Here is a 20,436-nt window from a genome sequence, read left to right as displayed (position 1 = left end):
AGATTACAGAAAAGGCAGATTCAGATATATGAGCCTGGGGATCGATAAAGAATAATACAACGCTGTGTTATCAGCCTGATCATTAATCAGGGATCATCAGAGCTTTGTTCAGAGTCAGGACATCTGCTCTCTAACCAAAGGTCACGAGACAGGAGCCAGGCATTGAACAAGTGGCTGCCTGGGGGGAAGGAAAATGATTGAACTTCATCAAGCTTTGGAAAACAGTCAGCAGTAAAGAAAAGTTCACGTCATTCTTACTTAGTTTGTTTGTTAGAATCACAGGACTCAGCTCTGCGATTTGAAACCATTAGTGCTGAATCCTTAGAACCAGAAACCCTCAAACAGCATCATCAGCAGGACAGCAGTCCAATGAAATGATTAATGAATGCACCAAACCCCATCTCCATGTGCAAAGTTGCATCTGCTGACTTTTGCACCTCACTTTTAATGAAGAATGGGGAAATTCAGTGAAATAAGGAGCTGTTCAATTCAGATGTCGTTCCACTTTTGAATTAATTAATGATTCAGGTTCAATAACGCAGGTAATGCTCTTTAACAATATCACTTTGCCCTTTCAGATGATCAGCCTTAAAATAAACATTATGCAAATAGAATATGATCGTTAGGGCTCAAATTGAAAATGATTTCCTTGGTACGCTAGTCCTGTGCCAGAAACCCTTGATGTGATATTCTACACTGACCTAACACTAGACCTCCACCTAAAAAATGTTGTGCAGTCCTATTTTATAAACTCAAGAATGTCTTCAAATCAAATCATTTGTAAGTTAACATGCCTTGACAACAGCAATTACCCACATTTTTTTTAACTGGGTCTAAAACATGTGAGAAAAGACCTCAGGATACAAACAAAAGCTTTATACACTAAGTTTCTTTCCATATATCCACTGCACCTTGACATGGCAGCAAAACATTACAGCCTGTTTAGAGAGCAAGAAGCCTACAGGGAGCAACATGTTCAGTATGAGTTGGCAGAGTTAAAAAGAGAGGAGAGGAAAAGGGATGAAAGAACTACAGTACATGAGAGAAATCAGAATTTCAGCGCTGAACTGATGTACATGTCCTTCACAAGGCCCCTCAGGGCTCCAATCATCTGTCTCTAAAAGCACTTTCACAGTGTCACCATGTCTTTCACACACTCTGCCTTTAGCTCTAACTCGATTCCTTTTCGACTGACACACCTACCCATGCCTGCACACACACATGCACAGATATTTGTGGCTCTAAAGACTGGGAGCATGCCTGCTGCACTGGTAAATTATGACTCATCTCCCCCCTGTTAATTACAACAGGATGCAGACACTCTTGAAAAAGAGACTGTTAATCTCGGGCGGCTGTGGCACAGTTGGTAGAGTCGGTCGTCTCTCAACTGGAAGGTCGAGGATTCGATCCCCATCTTCTGCAGCAACATGTCCGATGTGTCCTCGTGAAATACACTTAACCCCGAATTTCTCCCGCTGCTTCGTCTGCAGCGTATGAATGCGTATGAATAGAATTAGTTGATGGTCTCACTACATAGCAACCTCTGCCATCAGTGTGTAAATGGGTAGGTGTGACATGCGGTGTAAAAGCGCTTTGAGTAGTCAGGAGACTAGAAAAAGCGCTATACAAACTCAAGTCCATTTAACATTTACCATTTAATCTCAATGAGGTTTTCCGGGTTAAATAAAGGCTACATTTAAATAAAAAGAAAGCCATAAGCGTTACATCAATACACACCATCACACACACGCAAGGATTCATGATGGATGGAAAGACACGCACACTTGATTGCGATCCCAACGTAGATATGACTTAAATATACTGTTGTTGTGATACTGTAACCGTCACCCGCCATCAAGCTGCCGCAGCTTCAGTAACAGCAAACTGTAGCATGTGCTGAATCATCCTCGTGTCTCATGATCAATACCACTTAAGAACAATTACCCAGAGCAGCAAACACAGCAGATCTCTTGACCCCAAACCTGAGGGATCCACTCTGACTGCTCCAACAAACAAGGCTCAATGGTGAAATTTATACAACAGAGTCCAAGGTAAGTCTTTAAATAACTGGCTTTTTATGAAACACAACCTAAACCCAGAGATTTACAGCTTCAATGACATAAAACGGCAAATGATCAGCAAATGATGAACCTGTTGAAGCTAGAAGTGAGTGAACTTAAAAGAAGTGATTAGTTATGACAATGGTTGCTGCTTATGTTTCCACATATATTGATTGGACCAATTTAGCTCTTACATTATTTTATGATGCAGCCTCTGGTCTTCAATCTGGACATTATCAATCTTAGGTGATAAGCTTAGAAATATATAATCACTTATTTTTTTCTTTTAAACTGTAAATGATGAGGATAAAAAAGGTGATTTTATTGTTATACTGTTGTAGTATCCCACCACTGCAACGAAGGATTCCCATACTGATGCAAAGCTTTCTTATTTAAATTCCCTTTTTTTTTAAATTGTATTTATTATTTTAAAAATATCAATAACCAAAATTTATTGTAGGATTCCAAAAAATGTTGAAGTCCAGGGAACATTGAACAGACTAGCAGCTGATTTCAAGGTTCGAACCGTCTTCACGATTAGGAAACTTTCGTTGGTAGGTCTTTATTTGATCAGAACTTTTCATTGAAGCAGACCGTGTCATAAGCAGATCAAAGTTATTTTTTCATTTTCTTTCACCTGCATTGGAGGAGCCATGCACACTGGGTCAAAAGGGTTGCATATGTCGGAAACAAATTGAATACGTTACTCTTAAGAATACTCATGGAAAATAAGAGACCATATATTTATTACACCATCTATGTGGGCCTTTGTGTAAAAAAAAACAGAAAAAAAACACAAGGTTGTTAAAAGTATTTCACCCTTTCTAATGCAAGGGCAAAATGTCAGTAACTAACAAATGAATAATATTGGGATATTGGGGCCCTCGTCTGTAGGATAAGTCTTTACACTGTGAGTAGATGTAAATAGACCAGAACTGTGTACAGTAAGAAATACAGCGTTGTTATAAGGATAAGGATATAAGGGTGGAAGGGTTGTAATAACAGATCTTCACCCTATGGTAAATGATTATATGGATTGATAATCTGTGCATATGTTCTGTGTACCTCTCTACTCTCTGAAATGTCCTTGTTTTTTTTCTATCATCTTTATTCTACGCTTTTCAACCCACCCTAACAATCAGCAGACTGTGAGGTGATGTAGGAGACGTCGCTGTGTTCAGTGTGTGTTTGTGTGTGTGTGTGTGTGTGTGTGTGTGTGTGTGTGCTGCACCAAACACGGAGGCTCTGTCTTCCAGAAATAGAGGATCTGATAGCTGCGCTGTCTGACAGCCTCTGTTGTCTCTGTGGTCCCGACACAGAAACGGAACACATCTGATGAGATGTGCAGAATCGAATGACTGCTTTTGCTCTGTTTGTCTTCTTCCTCTGTCTCTCTCATCATATTACTCCTCTCATCTGTCTGTTTTCCTTCTTTTTATTATCAAATTACCTCCGTCTCTCCCTGCTTTTTCCATATGCATTAAGCTGTTTTGTTGTTTACTATGACATAAGCCACATATTTCACTATTTGTTCTGCCTTCTGATGCGTAAGGCTGAATATGAGGAGATGTCTATGAGTTGGGCTGTTTGGTGATGTGTGTGAACTTTGTCCTTCATGTCCTCCAAGCATCTGTGCTGTGTTAATGGTGTAAAGATGGATGGCTGGGTTTTGTGTGTGTGTGTGTGTGTGTGTGTGTGTGTGTGTGTGTGTGTGTGTGTGTGTGTGTGTGTGTGTGTGTGTGTGTGTGTGTGTGTGTGTGAGCGTGCGCGCGTGCACTGTGTTGTATTCCCAGGGGTTCTGCAGGTGTCTGCAGCAGTCGATAGTTCTGGCTGGTGAGTGACGTCAGCCATTGCTTCAACCTCACTGACTTTCTCAGCACTCGAGGTAGAGGACAAATGAGACGAGGTGAAAGAGAAGAAGAAGAAATAACAGAACAGAGAAATCTTCAGAAGGATGCAAATAACGAGTGGGAATCTTCAATCAGATCTATGTTAGGAATTTATTAAAATGAAAAACAATCAGGCCATTAACCACTTGAGACTGACTGTAAATCCATGAAGGTAATTGTCTGTTGATAACTGGGGTAATTAGAGAAGTTAAAGTCTAAGGTGTTTGAGCAGACAGTGTAGTGCTTTGCAAAGCCTTACGATGGGTAAAAGATGACCTCAAGCACAAGGTCAAAAATCGAATTTGAATCAACTGTAGCGTTGCAGTTCAAGTGTTTGCTACGATAATGTTTCAAAAAATTGACCGACAAATCCAAAAACACTTCTGTTCAGACAGAAAGAGTTGAAGCTGGGATCACGTGCTGCTCTAATTTCACCTCTGCAGTCCCCTGGCACCCTCTAGTGGACACAATCAGTCACTACATCCGAACACAATGCAGAGATAGAAAATTTGATTTTTATTTTGTTTTAGATTTTGCAAAGATTTCAAGTTGAATTGCCAAGCTCCATTTTCCTTTTAACAACCTAATTATTAGTAAGGTGTTTCTCTGTGCATTAAATTATACATGAGAATAAGGTATATCTGTTAGATGTAGACAAACAGATAAAATATACACAGTTAACCTACATAATGAAAATAGTCTAAAGTACAACACTGCAACACGTGCCAACTTTTGGAAAGAAGAGAAAAGACCAGACTGTTTACCTCATGAGATACTCTGTCCTGTTTATATGAAGAGGGTCGATTGGGGCTCCAGTTTCAGTGGAGCAAAACAAATGAATAAGATTCCAATAACTGAACCTAACCAAACCTTACAAAGTTCCTGATGAGGTAAGTTGAATTATCATGGGTCGGGATAAATCTATGCAATTCATAAAAGGCAAGAAAATATGATCACAAGACGTGTGTTAAAAGTCTGCAGAATAAACATTTGCTTGTTCACATTTCATAATTGTGAGCTGAAAGGCACTTAGCAGAGCTGAGTTACTCACCAAAGACTTTGCCCAGGAACAGAGTCTTGACCAGGTTGAACTGTGTGTCTGAGGCGTCTGGGAGGGTGTAGCTGACAGGAGGGTAATGATCCAACTAAAACAGAGAGGTAGAGAGAAAGAATGTAAAGATGTAAAACATCGATGGAAAGAAGCCTACAAAGCTGCACCATTTAAACAGATTAAACAAGACGAGAAAGAGTAGATAATAATAAATCACTGCCAGCGCCATCGAGAGCTCAATGGCTCCCTCTGGTGGCTTTTAAATGGCAGGGAAGCTCGAAATTCATTTCTGGAAAACTCACTCTACTTACTGCGAGAATAGAAATTCCTTGCAGAAAACACTTTGAAATATGAAAAGCTTGAATACCGTTTCAAAACAGAGCAAAAAAAATAAAATCGGGTGGCTGTGGCTAGAGAAATAGAAGATGGAAATATGAAGGAAAGTGCTTAAAAGCTAAATAAATAATGGTCTGGACTGGAAGCTGAAATACACTCACTGCAAAAGCATGAAGTAAAGAGTTAACACTGATAAGAGGAGGGAGGGTAACAGAGCATTGATGTCTTTATAAGAGCAGAAGATTTAAGAGTGTTTAGAATTTCTGTGGAGTTAGGTTTGAAGAAACAAAATAACTTTAAAGGGAAGTACATAGGGTTATGGGTTACACCCATAGGATATATAGAGAAAACGTGATAGAAAGAAAGACAGATGTATTTAGGCTTTTTTTTCCCCATTTAAGCCCACATCTAAAAAGAAACAAAAGTCAAAGAGAGGATAAAGGAGGAGGAGGAGAAAGGAAATAAGAGGAAGAAAGGAGGAAAGATGCAGAAAAACATAGAGAAAAAGAAAAAGAAGAACAATAATGGGAATACCAAATCAACATTCCCCTTAGGACCGAAGCCAGGACTGAAACATTATTCTTATTTAACAGTTACATATTTTAAACCAAGTTTAAGAACCATTTTTTTTTTACTCCTATCATGGCATGCCACATGTTGTAATTCTCAGATACTTTCCACAAAAAGGCTTTTGCATGCAATTGGGTAAGAATCATGATGAGACCGATTCTGAACAAACCCACCATTCTCTTCAGACATTTTGATCCATTTTCCAACATTACAAACAATCACATGGAATCATGGCTGAAGGCCCAGTACCAACCGGCTCCACCCAGTGTTTAGTGGCGGAATTACACCCGTTACACCAAATCACAGTTTTACCAAAGTTTCAGGCAGAGATCAAATAAGAACAAATAAAACACACATTTTGGCTTCAACATAACATGAAAAAACAGGCCTAAAGTTTTCAAATGTTTTTTAATCCTGTCGATAAATAAGAAGGTGGATACACACTAACTAGTTCATCCTGATGAGAATACCATTTAATCTTTAAAGATTAATATTTACGTTATAACATTATTAACACGAACAATTATTATGACAATAAAATGGGAAGGACTGATAATGTCAATCTAAGCAGTGCAAGTTGAGAGATTCTTAGATTCACATCAACATTTATAGTAATGATAAGACATGTAAGACTGATATAAACCATGTAGCAGTTAGAGACTCTGGGGACTTCTCAGCAGATGTATGAGTCACAACATCACATCAAAGTAATGGCAGAAAACATCCAATTAAAAAAGCTTTGATTGTGTTCTTCTTTTAGTTTAGTCGAGCAGAACACAAACAGGAGGGTGATCTTCCATTATATGACTCTGAAAGCAGCACCACAGATTCATGTTCAAACATTATTTAACTATTTCTAAAGTGTGCACTGGGTTCAAAGAATTGAAAACAAAGAGGGAACGAGCGGCGAGTTTACAAAGAAGACTGTCTGCAGAGAGCTGATGGAGGGAAGGGGTACACGACTTCAAAATCTCCGCAACATAATGAACTTGTTCTTGCTGTTTCACTGAGGTTTCTAATTAGCGTGACGGCTGCAGTCGCTATACCTTTGACATGAATCGTTCAATTCCACCAAAGTGTGTTGCAGAAATAAAACATGTTTCTTCCTTTCTTATCAGTGCTCACTAGAAGCCTGTATCTCTGCAGGCGCCCGTCTGCAGGTTTCACACCAAGTCAGGAGAGTATATGATCGAATAAAATGTACTTTGTTAGCATGTGTTAGACTGAAAATATGTTCCACTGATGTGCTGAATAGCTGCTGTAGCCTGTTAGCTGGCAGCTGAACTGGATTGTTGCTTACATGTTGAGATGTAGTTTACGGGTTTGGATCAGTTTAGACTATTTCCTCCCTTTTTCTCTCTATGCACACACAAACACAAAAACAAATTCCTAATTTGATTCCCTCCAAAAGGCTGGTCTCAGAGGAGCACTGTGTGGCTTTTGTTTCCCACTGTGACTGGATGGCAGGATAATGGGGCACAATTAAATTTCACTCAGCGTATATACTTTTATCTCTGTAAACAAATTGGCTGCACAGGCGGGGCGAGCAGTCAGAGTCTGAAAATGTGATAAAAAAAGGTCCACAGAGGGAGAAGGCCGGGGCAGTAACCTCATTTTGCAAAACTTTGTCAATTACAACCGAAATGATTGGGATGCTTTCTTTTTACGCAACGCTATTAAGACGTAACAGTTTTCTCCTTCTAAACTCTGGAGTGCCTCTTAGTTAACACAAAGATTACATTAGCAAAGTCATCTGAGGTTTGGCAAGGAGAAAACTAACACTGCAGGTGGAATCTATTTTCCTAAATATGTGCTCAAAGAGAATCTAATTTAGTCAATGTTCTGTTTGTATTCGGAGAAGTCACTGCTCTGTTTCCTTACTGATGTCTGAGGGACAGAAAATAGTCCCATCACACAATGAAACATTAGACAAGCAAATGTAACTCAATGCTAATACAATATTATTGTCTTGCACCAGTTTTAGCCAGCTATTCATACCACTGAAAAATCCCACTGCAACAGCTATCAGAGGAGGGGAGAAAGGAGGCGGGAGGAGAGGAAATGATAGGAAACAAGAGGAAGAAAGGAGAGTAAAGAAAAGGTAAGGAAATGAAAGGAGTGGGGAGGGAAAGTAAGGAGGGGAAAGGAGAGGAGGGAAGATGAAGAAAGTGAGAGAAAAGAAAAGGAAATGAAAGAAAAGGAAGGAGAGGGGAGGGGGGCGAAGTAGAGTAGAGAAGAGAAGGAGGACAGTAGAGGAGAGGAGAGGAGAGGAGAGGAGAGGGGAGGGGAGGAGAGGGGAGGAGAGGGGAGGGGAGGAGAGGAGAGGAGAGGGGAGGGGAGGAGAGAAGAGGGGAGGAGAGGGGAGGAGAGGAGAGGGGAGGGGAGGGGAGGGGAGGAGAGGAGAGGAGAGGAGAGGAGAGGAGAGGAGAGGAGAGGGGAGGGGAGGAGAGAAGAGGGGAGGGGAGGAGAGGGGAGGAGAGGAGAGGGGAAGGGAGGGGAGGGGAGGAGAGGAGAGGAGAGGAGAGGAGAGGGGAGGAGAGGAGAGGAGAGGAGAGGAGAGGAGAGGAGAGGAGAGGAGAGGGGAGGGGAGGAGAGAAGACGGGAGGGGAGGGGAGGAGAGGAGAGGAGAGGAGAGGGGAGGAGAGGGGAGGAGAGGAGAGGAGAGGAGAGGAGAGGAGAGGAGAGGAGAGGAGAGGGGAGGGGAGGAGAGAAGAGGGGAGGGGAGGAGAGGGGAGGAGAGGAGAGGGGAGGAGAGGAGAGGGGAGGAGAGAAGAGGGGAGGGGAGGAGAGGGGAGGAGAGGGGAGGAGAGGAGAGGGGAGGAGAGGAGAGGAGAGGAGAGGGGAGGGGAGGAGAGAAGAGGGGAGGGGAGGAGAGGGGAGGAGAGGGGAAGAGAGGAGAGGAGAGGAGAGGAGAGGAGGAAACAGAGATGAGATGTCTTGGTGCCTGAAGGGATTCCTGTCTTCATCTCCACCCTGGCGAAGGGTGAGAGGTTGAAGGAAAGGAAGAGTCAGAGATGAGAACTTATTTTGATCGCTTTGTGTTCCTCCTTTGATAGCGAGCTAACCTGACGAGACCTCACAGACTGCTTAAAGACCAAACACAGCTCTGTGTGCCGCACTCTGGATGTCTGTGTGTGTTCCACAAATATTTTTGTAAATATGCTAATCCAAGCCTCAGGACTGTGAAGGTGTTAGAAAAGCCAGATCATCAAAGTGATCTTTGTTGTCATATTTTTTTTTAGCTTTATCTAAAGACGTGATCTTTCTTTTCAACTCCCCTCTGACTTCATTTCTAATGTTTTTTTTTTGCTCCCCACCTTACCTCAGCTCACTTTTGTCTCAGATCACCACAATGAAACGCCCTCTGATCTTCCCGCTTGTTGTCTGCCCAGCCATTAAACACAGTTTCTTGTCTTATTACCTTTAAGATTTGCAACCCTGAAAGCAGAGAAGAAAACTCTTTGCAGGTTCGGGTAAACACTCTGCTCACTCTTTTTAAGATGGAAATTAGATTTGATCCACCAGAAGGCCCACCAGCTCAACTGACTTTTATTGAATGTGACTCATCTGTCTGCTTCCCACGCATGTTGTTGTATCTCAGATAAAAGATGTTGAAACAAGGTCCCTGGTTAGAGTGTGCACCTAATAACAATGAGTGGGGTTTTAAATTGCAGAGGGAACGCTCAATCAAAAATGGCACTTAGAGGTTTGATGTATAATATATTTTAGTTTTGCTTTTAAATTTAGAACAAACTAAGTAGCAAGTGTACATTTTAGTGGACATTGCCGGTACAAAAAATGTAAACATCATGGGGTTTGGATTTAGTTCTGCAAAGAGATGGATGACATTACAGCTCCCCCCCCCTCACTGACTGGCTACAGTTTGAGACAGAAGCTCCGCCTCCTTAATGTCAACAGATTGGACTCGAGTGAAACCATAAAATCAAACTACTTGTGGAATAATTTTCTTTTTCAAACATGGTTTCTGTCATGTGCAGTTCTTAAAATTTATGTCCAAATGTTTATCTTCATAAGAAGATTTTTGTTTGTAGACAGACTAGGGGAAACATATTAGTGTTAGAAAACCATGGTAAAGGGGCGCTGGTGGCGCAGTGGTTAGTGCACGTGCCCCATGTATGGAGGCTGTAATCTTCCAAGCGGGCGGCCCAGGCTCGAATCCAGCCTGTGGCTCCTTTCCCGCATGTTGTTCCCCACTCTCTCTCCCTGATTTCCAACTCTATCCACTGTCCTATATCTCAATTAAAGGCACAAAAAGCCCAAAATAAATCTTAAAAAAAAGAAAAAAAAAGAAAACCATGGTAAAGTGTATTTTGCATAATATGTGACCTTTAATTCACAAGTGTCTTTGAACTTTCCATAACTTCAACAATCATCTCTGCTATGGACAGATCCTGTATCTCTGTTTTACCTCTAAGTTAAATATGTGTTTATGTTGGCAGAAGGGGCGGGACGTCAATACTGCAGATCCACAAGCCAATCCCAACTGTGCAGAATCTGACTACAAATGACGTGACTAGTGCGAATTTTCCCGGGCTTGTTGTTGGCTTCACTTTTGTACAACAGGAGGTGTAGACTTGTCTTCATCTTTATATACAGTCTATGGTGTCAACTACCTCTTGAGTGTATTATATGGCTCTTTTTTTAATGATAAAAACTCCACTGTCTTCTAGATAATTGCTTACTTTCTGTCTTCTGAGGCCTGGGATGAAATGCAAAGTCAGTTTAATCAATGTTTAGGTCTTTTTCTTCCTTTTTCGGCTGTGGCTGAGTAGAACACTAAATCCCATTTCAAACTCTGTCAGACAATTCCAGACATTGTCCAGGTGGGCGCTGAATGTGTGAATGAATCACATTCTCCGAGACTTTATGCAAACTTTTTACTCCCAGTCTCCTAGTAAAGGTTTGCACAGAGTCTGGGTGAGCTGAGGTGTGAACAAAGCAGTTGAAAGATAAATGAACCTCGGGCGTATGCCGATGGGTTTGTTGTGGAGGGAACTGTATTGCTGTAGAACACAAAAATCATTGTCAAGATTTATTTATTTAATATGGATTAGTGTGCTGCAGTAAGTTACCTCATATTTGATTTATGTTATTGCCTACAGTACTATACAATGCTGTTAGAGAAGTTATAGATTATCTCTTGTGTGAAAGTAAAATTCTACAATGATTTGAGTGACTGAAAACTCCTGGTGATTCTACCAAATTTCAGATTCCTGGCTAAATGTTTTTGGCATAATTGTTTCTCCTGAGCAGAATAGCTCTGGTTTCCTGCAGCTCATCAGGGTAACAGTGAGCTCGAGTCATGCCTCCTGGCTGAAAGTAAATAAACCATCACTAGAAGCCCTCCTGGGATTGAGACAGCAGATGGTGAGAGGTAAGGCGAGATAATAGGAGAGAAGTGCAGTAGACAGATGAAAAAGGCCGATACATGATGATTTTTGTAGTGAAGCTTGCGTGTGAATGGGTGTTTGCTGGTTTGTATGCCCGTGTGTGTTTACATGTGGATATAAACAACATGTTTTTACTACGAAAAGACAGCCCAGAGGCAGTGAGACGACAAGAAAAAGTTTTACTCATCAAAGTTATCTTGGTTAGCACACCTTCGGGCTCTTTATGTTTTAATCCGCTTTCTTTAAACTTCATCCTTTTTCTCTCTTCCACAGGTCCCCTGCTGATTTTTTGTTCTTCAATCCAAAAGACCACATTATGCCGACCAGTGTTCCTCTTAATACTCCTTAAGAACTGAACCTATGATTTGAGAAAATAAATGATTCAAAGGATCTATTCAGAGTACACTCTGTGCACTCAGGGAATGCTAAAGTGGGGATGTGCAACTTGAAAGTTAACATTTCAGTCACACACGGAGCTCTGCATCTTTATCTGGACAAAGCTGAGCTGCAATCAAGCAGTGGAAGAAGTGCATGCATGTCTATGTGTGTGTGTGTGATGAGCAAAGCATTGTACAGTCGCTCCAATCACTTCCCATGCCAGTAAAAAGTGATGTGTTACGTACAAGTGCTCCCATCGGGGTGATCAGCAGCTGCAGGATGTGATTTGTGCAGAAGATGAGAACGATTTCCATTGAAAGTTTCAGTTTAATTTTCCAGCTGTTGAAGTTTTTGGCTGAACAAAGGTGATGAGATTCCAGTATAGATTGGCGCTAGGGCTCGGAAACTTGGAGTGTCTGACGATTCGATTCGATTTCGATTCTTAGGTTCACGAATCAGAATCTATTTTCCATTCAAACAATTCTGGATTCATGATTCAAAGTCTATTTTTGAATTAGTTCAAAAATCACTTCAGGATCTACTCCAGTCATCTGAGAGACTGGCTGAATTTCTTGCTGCTCCATTTGGCATTCTTCTGGGTTAAAGAGCTAACCTTAGCACTAAGCAGGGAGTGACTGATTAGCCCCCCCCCCCCCCCCCCAAAAAAAAGAAGATGTTTGGAAGATAAGAATCTTGATTTTTACATTCCTTTTACATTCCTGCCTCTAATTGGCGGCAATGTAATGAGAGACTAGTAGCTTTCAAACTTGCAGAAAAGTCTGGATATTTCCAGGAGGAGCTGTAAGTGTGAACTGAAACGGCCATCTCTTCACATTATAGCATCGCGTACAATAGCACCGACTCTGTTGCTTTGTCCGCATAGTTTTTTTTTTCCTCCTGACATGATCGAGATATTTTCAGGAGTGCGTATGTGAAAATGGCTTAGAAGAGGGCTCTAGGCTTATGCAAAGTAAGAGATGCAAAGATCAAAGGGTTTGAAAGTATTCTTTGAATCAACCTGTTTTGCATGTTCTTGCTCGGTATCATCTTCATTAAAGCAACTGTGAAGGGGCTTTATTTAGTCCTGTCATTATCACAAGGGAATATGACATCTTCACTTCTGTAAGCACAATTAGAGAGAATACAACTATCTGCATTTTTTTTTTTACTGAGCCTAATATGTCCTTTTAAATCGTCTTATATCTCGTGTCCTAGGACTCATGAAGGAAAGAAACAATAAATCTCAAATGTTATTCTCATGTTTATCATAATCTTTTCATCCAGTTCTTAACATATATACAGTGTAGGGGTATATACTACTTTTCAAATTTGTACCGCCATGCCAGAATTGATTAACACTTTGTTCAGAAAGTTTGGCTTCAAGGAAAATATTTTTCTCTGCAAGATTTTCTATATCAGAGTATAGGCAGACTAAGTGTTTGTTTCATCTGTGAAAAAAAGAATCCAGGAGGAGATCATGAATTAATTTACACTATGAACATTTCACCAAATAAGCACTACAATCCACAGAGAAGTCCTACTGACGAGGGTAAGAAGATAGTTCATACAGAATGATCTACATGATGCTCTCTAGCTCGGCAGTTGTGAGGAAATGTTCAATCAATTTGTCTGGTAATGCTATTACTCCTTAAAGCCACTAGGGGCAAACTGGTTCTCCTTGAGACAATGTGTGAGGCAGCAGCTCTCTGGATACACAGTAGAGGAGAAGCATCTAAGAAACAAATATGCACAACAAAAAAGATCAAAACTTTATAAATGTTTTTAATGCATGAAACTTTAAAGTAGGGAGTCACAGTGTTTCATTTTTGGTTCTCTTTAGGAAAAAGGCAGTCACTGTGTTTGAAAACTATAAAGCACAAGACACCAATGTATCCAGATGCAATCAAAAATGCTAACATTTTAAAGGTGGAAGTTACAGCTTGCAGCTTTCACTCCATCCTTAACAGCTGCTGACTGAGGCCAAGAGCACAAAACAGTAATCCACACACACAAACAGTGATACACAAATGTTACAACACAATGACATGTACACACACAAACATGCACACGTCTCTTTTTCTCATGTCTCGCACACAAACAATCACAAAACTATTTGCCCTTAATAGTCGCGCAGCTACACACAACTAAATGTAGCATCAATCACCCAGCATTGTGAGCTCGTGCAGACACACACCGGTCGATGCTTTACCTCTGCCGCTGTGCTTAGGCTGTCTACTGGAGGTGGATTAACAGTGGCAGAAGACGAGCAGTTTCATCACAGCACGAGACAGAACAGGACGCCGCTCTGCACTCAGACTAAATGCAAACCATCGAGCAAACACTGGCTCGGATTGAGTCGATGGTATTTGGTGTGCGCGCATGCAGCTGGACAACAATCCCAAAGACTTCTTTTTTTTACAAAGGGACTTGGAATTGAAACTTAAATATATAAGGTTATGAGATTTATCAAAAAGCCTCAAATATGCTTTGGAGAGTGCTCAGATGGGTGTGTATTTTTCTGATTCAGATTCTTTATTGGCCTATAAGGGGACATTTGTTTTGCAGCAGGAGCACACAGAAGACAAAAAATACAAGGACAACATCCCCGTAAACTCAAAATTAAAACAAAAGAGCTCACACCAAAATGTGGACTTTTACTAAGATTTATGAAGTGCAATGTGGTAGTGTGCAGTTAAAGTGCAAAAAGAGCAACCAAAGGTGTTATTGCTATTTAATTATTTAATTGCAACAGGGACAAATAAGACCTAGAATCTTTTAGTTTTCCTTGCCGACCTGAGGGTAAAATGTACAGTATGTGTGTGTGTGTGTGTGTGTGTGTGTGTGTGTGTGTGTGTGTGTGTGTGCGTGTGTGTGTGTGTGTGTGTGTGAGGTCTGTACCTGGATGGTGATGCTTCTGTCGACACGTGACATATTGATGCTATGAGGCTGTCCGTTGGCCAGGTTACGCTGATCCACGTCTATAGAAAACGGCTCCCTCAGACCTCCCAGGTTATACCTCACCTGCAGTGAACCTAGAAACAAACAACCTCAATATTGTGTCCAAGCAGGAGCGCTCATCAATAATTATAATAATAAAAATCATTATAATGAATTTTCTAGTTATTCTTGTGTGCATGATCAGAAATTATGTTTAATATCTATTTATTTTTGAAGTGATTTTCATCAAAAAGATGTGAGTGACTTTTACAATCTCATGGCCGGATTATACAGCGGGGGAAAAACTTGAGGCAGCGTTCCATGGCAGCTTTTAGTGCTTTGTTATGTTGGTAAGTGATTGCTGAAACCTTGTACTGTGCATTGTGTATTACTTCTATACGTCTATAAACGTGGGATGATTTTTGGGAGCTGAACTGAACTAAAAGGGGAAGGCTTTCTACAAACTCTGCAGCACTGAGCATACTTTAAGCAAACAGTCAGCTGTGATCAACATGGAATGATGTCAGAATCTCACCATTGTGCCTTAAAACCACAGCCAGGTAGTCCTGTGTCCTGGAGCTGACATACATCAGAATAGCTGGAGCATTGGATGTGCTGAAACTGAAGGCCACTTCCTCCTTTGTGAGATTCACTTCCTGTGGCGTGAGCTGGTGCGTCAGGATCTTTGAGTCTCTGCTGGCTCCTGCAACTGCCTCAGGCATGAAGTTGTACTTGACCAGGGTTCCTGCCTCAAAGAAACCCCCAACGTCTGTGTGGGACAGATGGAATAGGGAAAATATGTCAAAAACATAGGGGAAAAACATAGAAGTGAGTGCTGCAATTGGTCAAATTTTTTTAGAAAAATCAGGTGCTCTTCAGGAACAGGGAGACAATAGTTGAATAGCTAATAAAAAAGTTTGACTGTCCTGATGAAAAAAAAAGAAGTGTGGAGAGGCAGTCCGAGGCACTCTGATAGTATATAAAAATCCTTTATTTGTCAGGGATTGTCAAAAACATATTTCATGCAACAAAAGGTGACAAAATGATGTAGTTTGCATGTGATATTAAGTGTATGTTATGCACAGAAATATGACAAACGCTTCGTCAATGTCCGACTACTGAATTATTAGGAAAAAAAAACGAAAAAAAAACCCTGCTTTCTTCACATAGAAGGCCATAAGGAAGCGCTCCCTTCAGGGTAGAGAGAAAAAGCAGACACATTAATGCGGCTTTGCTCAGGAGATGCAGTAAAGTGGATGTTAAATCGTTGTGCTCTAGCATCTGAAACCAAACACAACCAGCTTGTTATCAGACCTAATGGAATATTCCAGCCCTTCCAGGACGCTTATCGATTCTTGTAATCACATATTGTGAAGCAGGGTTTTTTTTTCTTCTTCTGTTATGCTTCTCCTTGTTTGCGTTTGGGTGTCAGTTGCAAGAAGAAAAAAGGTCTTAATGTGCGTTCAATTAAAGGGAGTGATTACGGAGAAAAAAGCCAGCCTGCCGCTGTGTGTGTAAATACCATCATTTCTTGACATGTTTGCTTCCCCTCAATGGTAGCAGTGAAAATGTGAATCCTTACGAGTGGAGAATACTTAGTGAACACATTTATGCATTTTATTTCAAAGCTTCACTTAATTTAGTTTAAGTTACAGCCTTGCAGGTAACAGATTGAGTTTCCCCCTATTTTTTGTATCTGCTCAAACTACCAATTTACTGAATATCAGGTTTAACTATTAAATACTTCAGCACAAGTTGTGGTAGAACTTTCAGAAATGAAAGTCATTAATTAGTAATGAAGTTACTTTTGTTACTGGAATCAGAGCTAGTTATATTTATGCATATTTATGCCAAATGACCAATTATTTTGACCTAGCTTACTGTACTTGGGGTTGTAGAAGCCACATTGTAATTGTCATGCTCATCCTACCTTATCAGCAAGCTGATGAAAATACTGTTATTACTGTGGCATTTTTTTCATAAAGTCAATTAAAAATGTTTACTTCATCATCTTCTAAGTTTACCTCACAGTTTAAGATTTAATCATTTTATTTTTGTCCCAAAAAACATTCCATATAACCATTTTTAGTCTTCACTTTACATGTGTACAGTAGTATAAGCAGGCACTTTTTTTTTTTTTAGCTTTCTTAGTTATTAAGTTAGCTAAGAAACAGTTACACCTTTATTCCCTTATGCATAAATCTCAACAACCACATCACAATAAGGCCACAGCTGAATTTAACAAGACACTTGTGTAATCTTACAACCCTCTTTAACTTCAGACACAAAACCTTCTTATTTTTTTATTTCTAATAGGTTACAGTATGTGAGTCTCGTGTCAGTCTTCTCTTCCCTGCTAATAAGAGAAAAAGAGAGACGCACATGTCTTGAAGCATGAGAGGGTATGAGAAGACTTTGCTCCAGGGCAGGGACTCTTAACGCGCCTGTGTGTTCTGTCAGTGCATGAAGGAGTGTTGGAGAGGGAAGAAAACCTCCACAGGTATCTCAAAATGTGTATATGCTTGTGACATGGGGGTAGATTTATGTGTGCGTACATATGAACATTGGTTTTGGTGACCCTAAAGGGCAGAAAAGCACAAGAATGAGTTTGTATACTACTAATAATACAGCAGAGTCCCCTGTGCAGTGTGTAAATATGGATGCACTGGAAATGCACTCTGGATTCATGCATTTTTCACTCAGTTGGAGGACGGCATAGAGAGGGACTAAAGAAAAAGAAGAGGTGAAATGTGTGAAAACAGGAGAGGAGGAAACAAAGGATACGGCCAAGACAGAAAGTACAAGAGGGAGAAAAAAGATTTGGGGGAACTATAAGAAGGAAGGAGAGGAGGATGAGACGTTTGAAAAAAACAAAACCCGAAAAAGCCAGAAAGAAGAGAAAGAAGAAATGAAAAGAGAAACGAGGAAGAGGAGGAGAGAGTAAGAAAATACAATGAGACTGGATCAAAGAAAGTAGAAGAAAGTCCTAGATTCAGAGTACAGGGAGGGGAAATAGAGAAGGAACAAAAAGGAGAGAATGAAGCAGAAGAGAACAGGAGGAAAGCAGAGATAGACTGAAAAGGAATGTTTTTGTATAAAGATAGGACTACTACAAGGAGAGAATAAAGATGAAGGAGTCAGTGGTAGACAAAAGAAAAGAAAAGAGACACGGAAAAAAGGCGACGTTTAAAAAGAGAGAGAATAAAAGAAAAATAACAAAGATAAAAAAAAAAACAAAGACTCAAGAGTACTGGAAGTAGGAAAAACTGAAAAAGGAAGAAAAGAGGAAACAAAAGAGGAAGAGGACATGTCGCGCAAACAAGCAGACACAAGGGTGTGCTCTCCCTCTTTCTACGCTTTTTTTCCTGACTGAACACAGACACACACGCACGCACGCACACACACACACACACACACACACACACACACACACACACACACACACACACACACACACAAACACAGACACACAAACACAGACACACAGACACATAGACACACACACACACACACACACACACACACACACACACACACACACACACACGCTGATTGCTCATGCCAGCATTTCAAAGGTCCTCTCATGTCTTACACGAGCATGTCAACACACAAACCCACAACTTCACCCTTTTTCCGAGCGAACACAAACAGACTCACACTTTGCCTTTCTGTCATTTGTCAACCCCCCCCCCCCCCCCCCCATGAGCTCAGGGAGAAAAAAAAACACTCTTTAGCTTTAAGGAAACAAATTAATTCACATGCCGGGGATCAACTCTCTGACTGGGAGCGAGCAGAAAGTCTCTGACTGTTGCTGCTCTTCTCCCCAGAGCATTTCACCAGAACTTGTTTTGAGAAGCACAACTTTAATATTGCATCTAATGAATCCCCGTGCAACAAACACGATGCCTTAGCAATGTGCAACAGTGCAGGCGCAGAGAAACAGTGTGACGTGTCTCCTCTCTAAACTTCTGCACACTGTCTGGTAACAGGACTGGCATTTTGTTTGGCGGTTTGTTCTCTCGGCTCTGCATTTTTCTGAGTTTTTAATATTCGCTGTGCACTCTGAAGTCAGGGAGAACTGGTAGGAAAACACAATAAGATTCTCAATCGATACCTTTTGTTATAAGCTCAAACACTTTGAACATCAGCAGGTGTGAACTGAACAGGGCATGAGGAGAATACTACAGCAAAAATCCCAGCAGGTTGTCAGGCAATGAGGCTCATTGAAACGTAACTACTCCAGCAGTTATCCTGGTGCAGTTTGAGTCTGACTCTGTGAACTGAACAAGGACTCAACAAAGATAATGTGTTTGCACGAAGGGAATAGATTATCTGCTACAGTTAGAAACCTTAGAGAATTTCAAAAATCCCCGCTGAGATGGCAAAATCAATCCTGAAATAAAGAAACACCTGAAAATCCACACACCAGGAGCTTGATTTAACTTCCAAGTTTTGCAGATGAAAAGCAGTGTGACACACTTTTAAGTTGCAGTAGCCTCCAAATCTAAAGGCTTCAATGTTTTATTAAACAAAAGAATTCCCTCACCTCTAGTACAGAACGGCCCATCGTACGCGCTGTCAGTACAGTCACACAAGTAGCCGTTGTATTTCTCCACACACTTTCCTCCGTTTTGGCAGTACATCCCAAAACTGGTGCAGTGGCCTTGGCAGCCGGGCTTGACCCCAGGCGTGACCTCGGCCCTCTCTTCCAGGTCCAGGGTGATGCCGTTCATCCGTAGGTCGCGGATACATCCCAGGAAGCCCCGCTGTCCCCCTGCAGCACCTGAGGAGGAGGGGGGAGGAAGGAGAAATGGAAAAAGAATGGGAAGTGGCATCAGTGATATGGAAAGCATCAGGAGAAAGGAACGGAAATAAATAGAGAAAGACAAAGAGATGTCGGGGTCAAAAAAGCCATTTGCCATTTTGAATACAATTATTTCAAACGTATTCCAAAGCCTGGAGGAAACCACCAATGTCATGTCAAAAACACACACACACACACACACACACACACACACACACACACACACACACACACACACACACACACACCTGACACTTGAATGAGTCAGTAAAGGCATCAATGCTTAGCCTTGGGGTGTCGATAGTCGTTCCGCTAATGTGCTACCATCTTCATTCTGGCCTTGCTCCATTAATGTCTAACTAACCATTACCTTGGACAGAGGAGGGGAGTTAAATAGATTAATCTGAGCCCAAATGACTATAACATTAAACACACTCATAAACATACACCCACAGGTATAGATTCAGACAAACTCACAGAGGACGCTTGTAATGTATGGAGAAACACACAAAAGCATGGACACACACTCATACACACCATCATTAACAAGAGCTGAGGGACAGTTTAGTTATTAAAAAAACATCTCATCTGCATCCTTTTGATTAAGGACAAGTGTGCACGCAGAGGGACATGTTAAGGAGACTTAAACATGAGTTGTATTAAACACATCAGCTAGCTGAGCCACACAGGTACAACACAGGCATATGAAGAATACTGCATTCAACTTTTTATTTTTTCAAGCCAGTAAACTATTCATGCATCAGGATGCAGGTTTGCTTTCGAACACTTTCTCCACTTCTCCTTCCCACAGCGGATTTGACTTTTAGTACACCTTGTTAATTAATCAATTTTGTTCCTCTGATTGGCTGGAGGTTTGTGCCACCTGTTTACACAGGTCTAAATCAGTGTCTGATTAAATGTACAGCAGGCTCCAAGGCCTGCAGGGACATTATACCTTCATTTCTCTAAATTCAGGCAAATCTGTTATGTTCTATGTTTT

The 20,436-nt window shown here is 41.0% G+C and overlaps 1 protein-coding gene across 1 annotated transcript in view; it reads right to left on the bottom strand.

The window, feature by feature from the left end:
* The window catches only part of LOC132994362 (contactin-associated protein-like 2), a 239,995-nt gene that overhangs the window by 10,552 nt on the left and 209,007 nt on the right, over positions 1-20,436 (bottom strand). Inside the window, exons 20-23 of the mRNA XM_061064673.1 lie at positions 19,179-19,415; positions 15,168-15,401; positions 14,594-14,727; positions 5,001-5,094 (exon numbers count right to left, since the gene is read on the bottom strand). Coding sequence (XP_060920656.1) covers positions 5,001-5,094; positions 14,594-14,727; positions 15,168-15,401; positions 19,179-19,415 — 699 coding nt within the window. The remainder of the gene's footprint in view (positions 1-5,000; positions 5,095-14,593; positions 14,728-15,167; positions 15,402-19,178; positions 19,416-20,436) is intronic.

This window comes from Labrus mixtus, chromosome 19 (genome assembly GCF_963584025.1).
Source record: "Labrus mixtus chromosome 19, fLabMix1.1, whole genome shotgun sequence".
NCBI classification, from domain to species: domain Eukaryota; kingdom Metazoa; phylum Chordata; class Actinopteri; order Labriformes; family Labridae; genus Labrus; species Labrus mixtus.
This window is presented reverse-complemented; position numbering and strand designations above follow the sequence as displayed.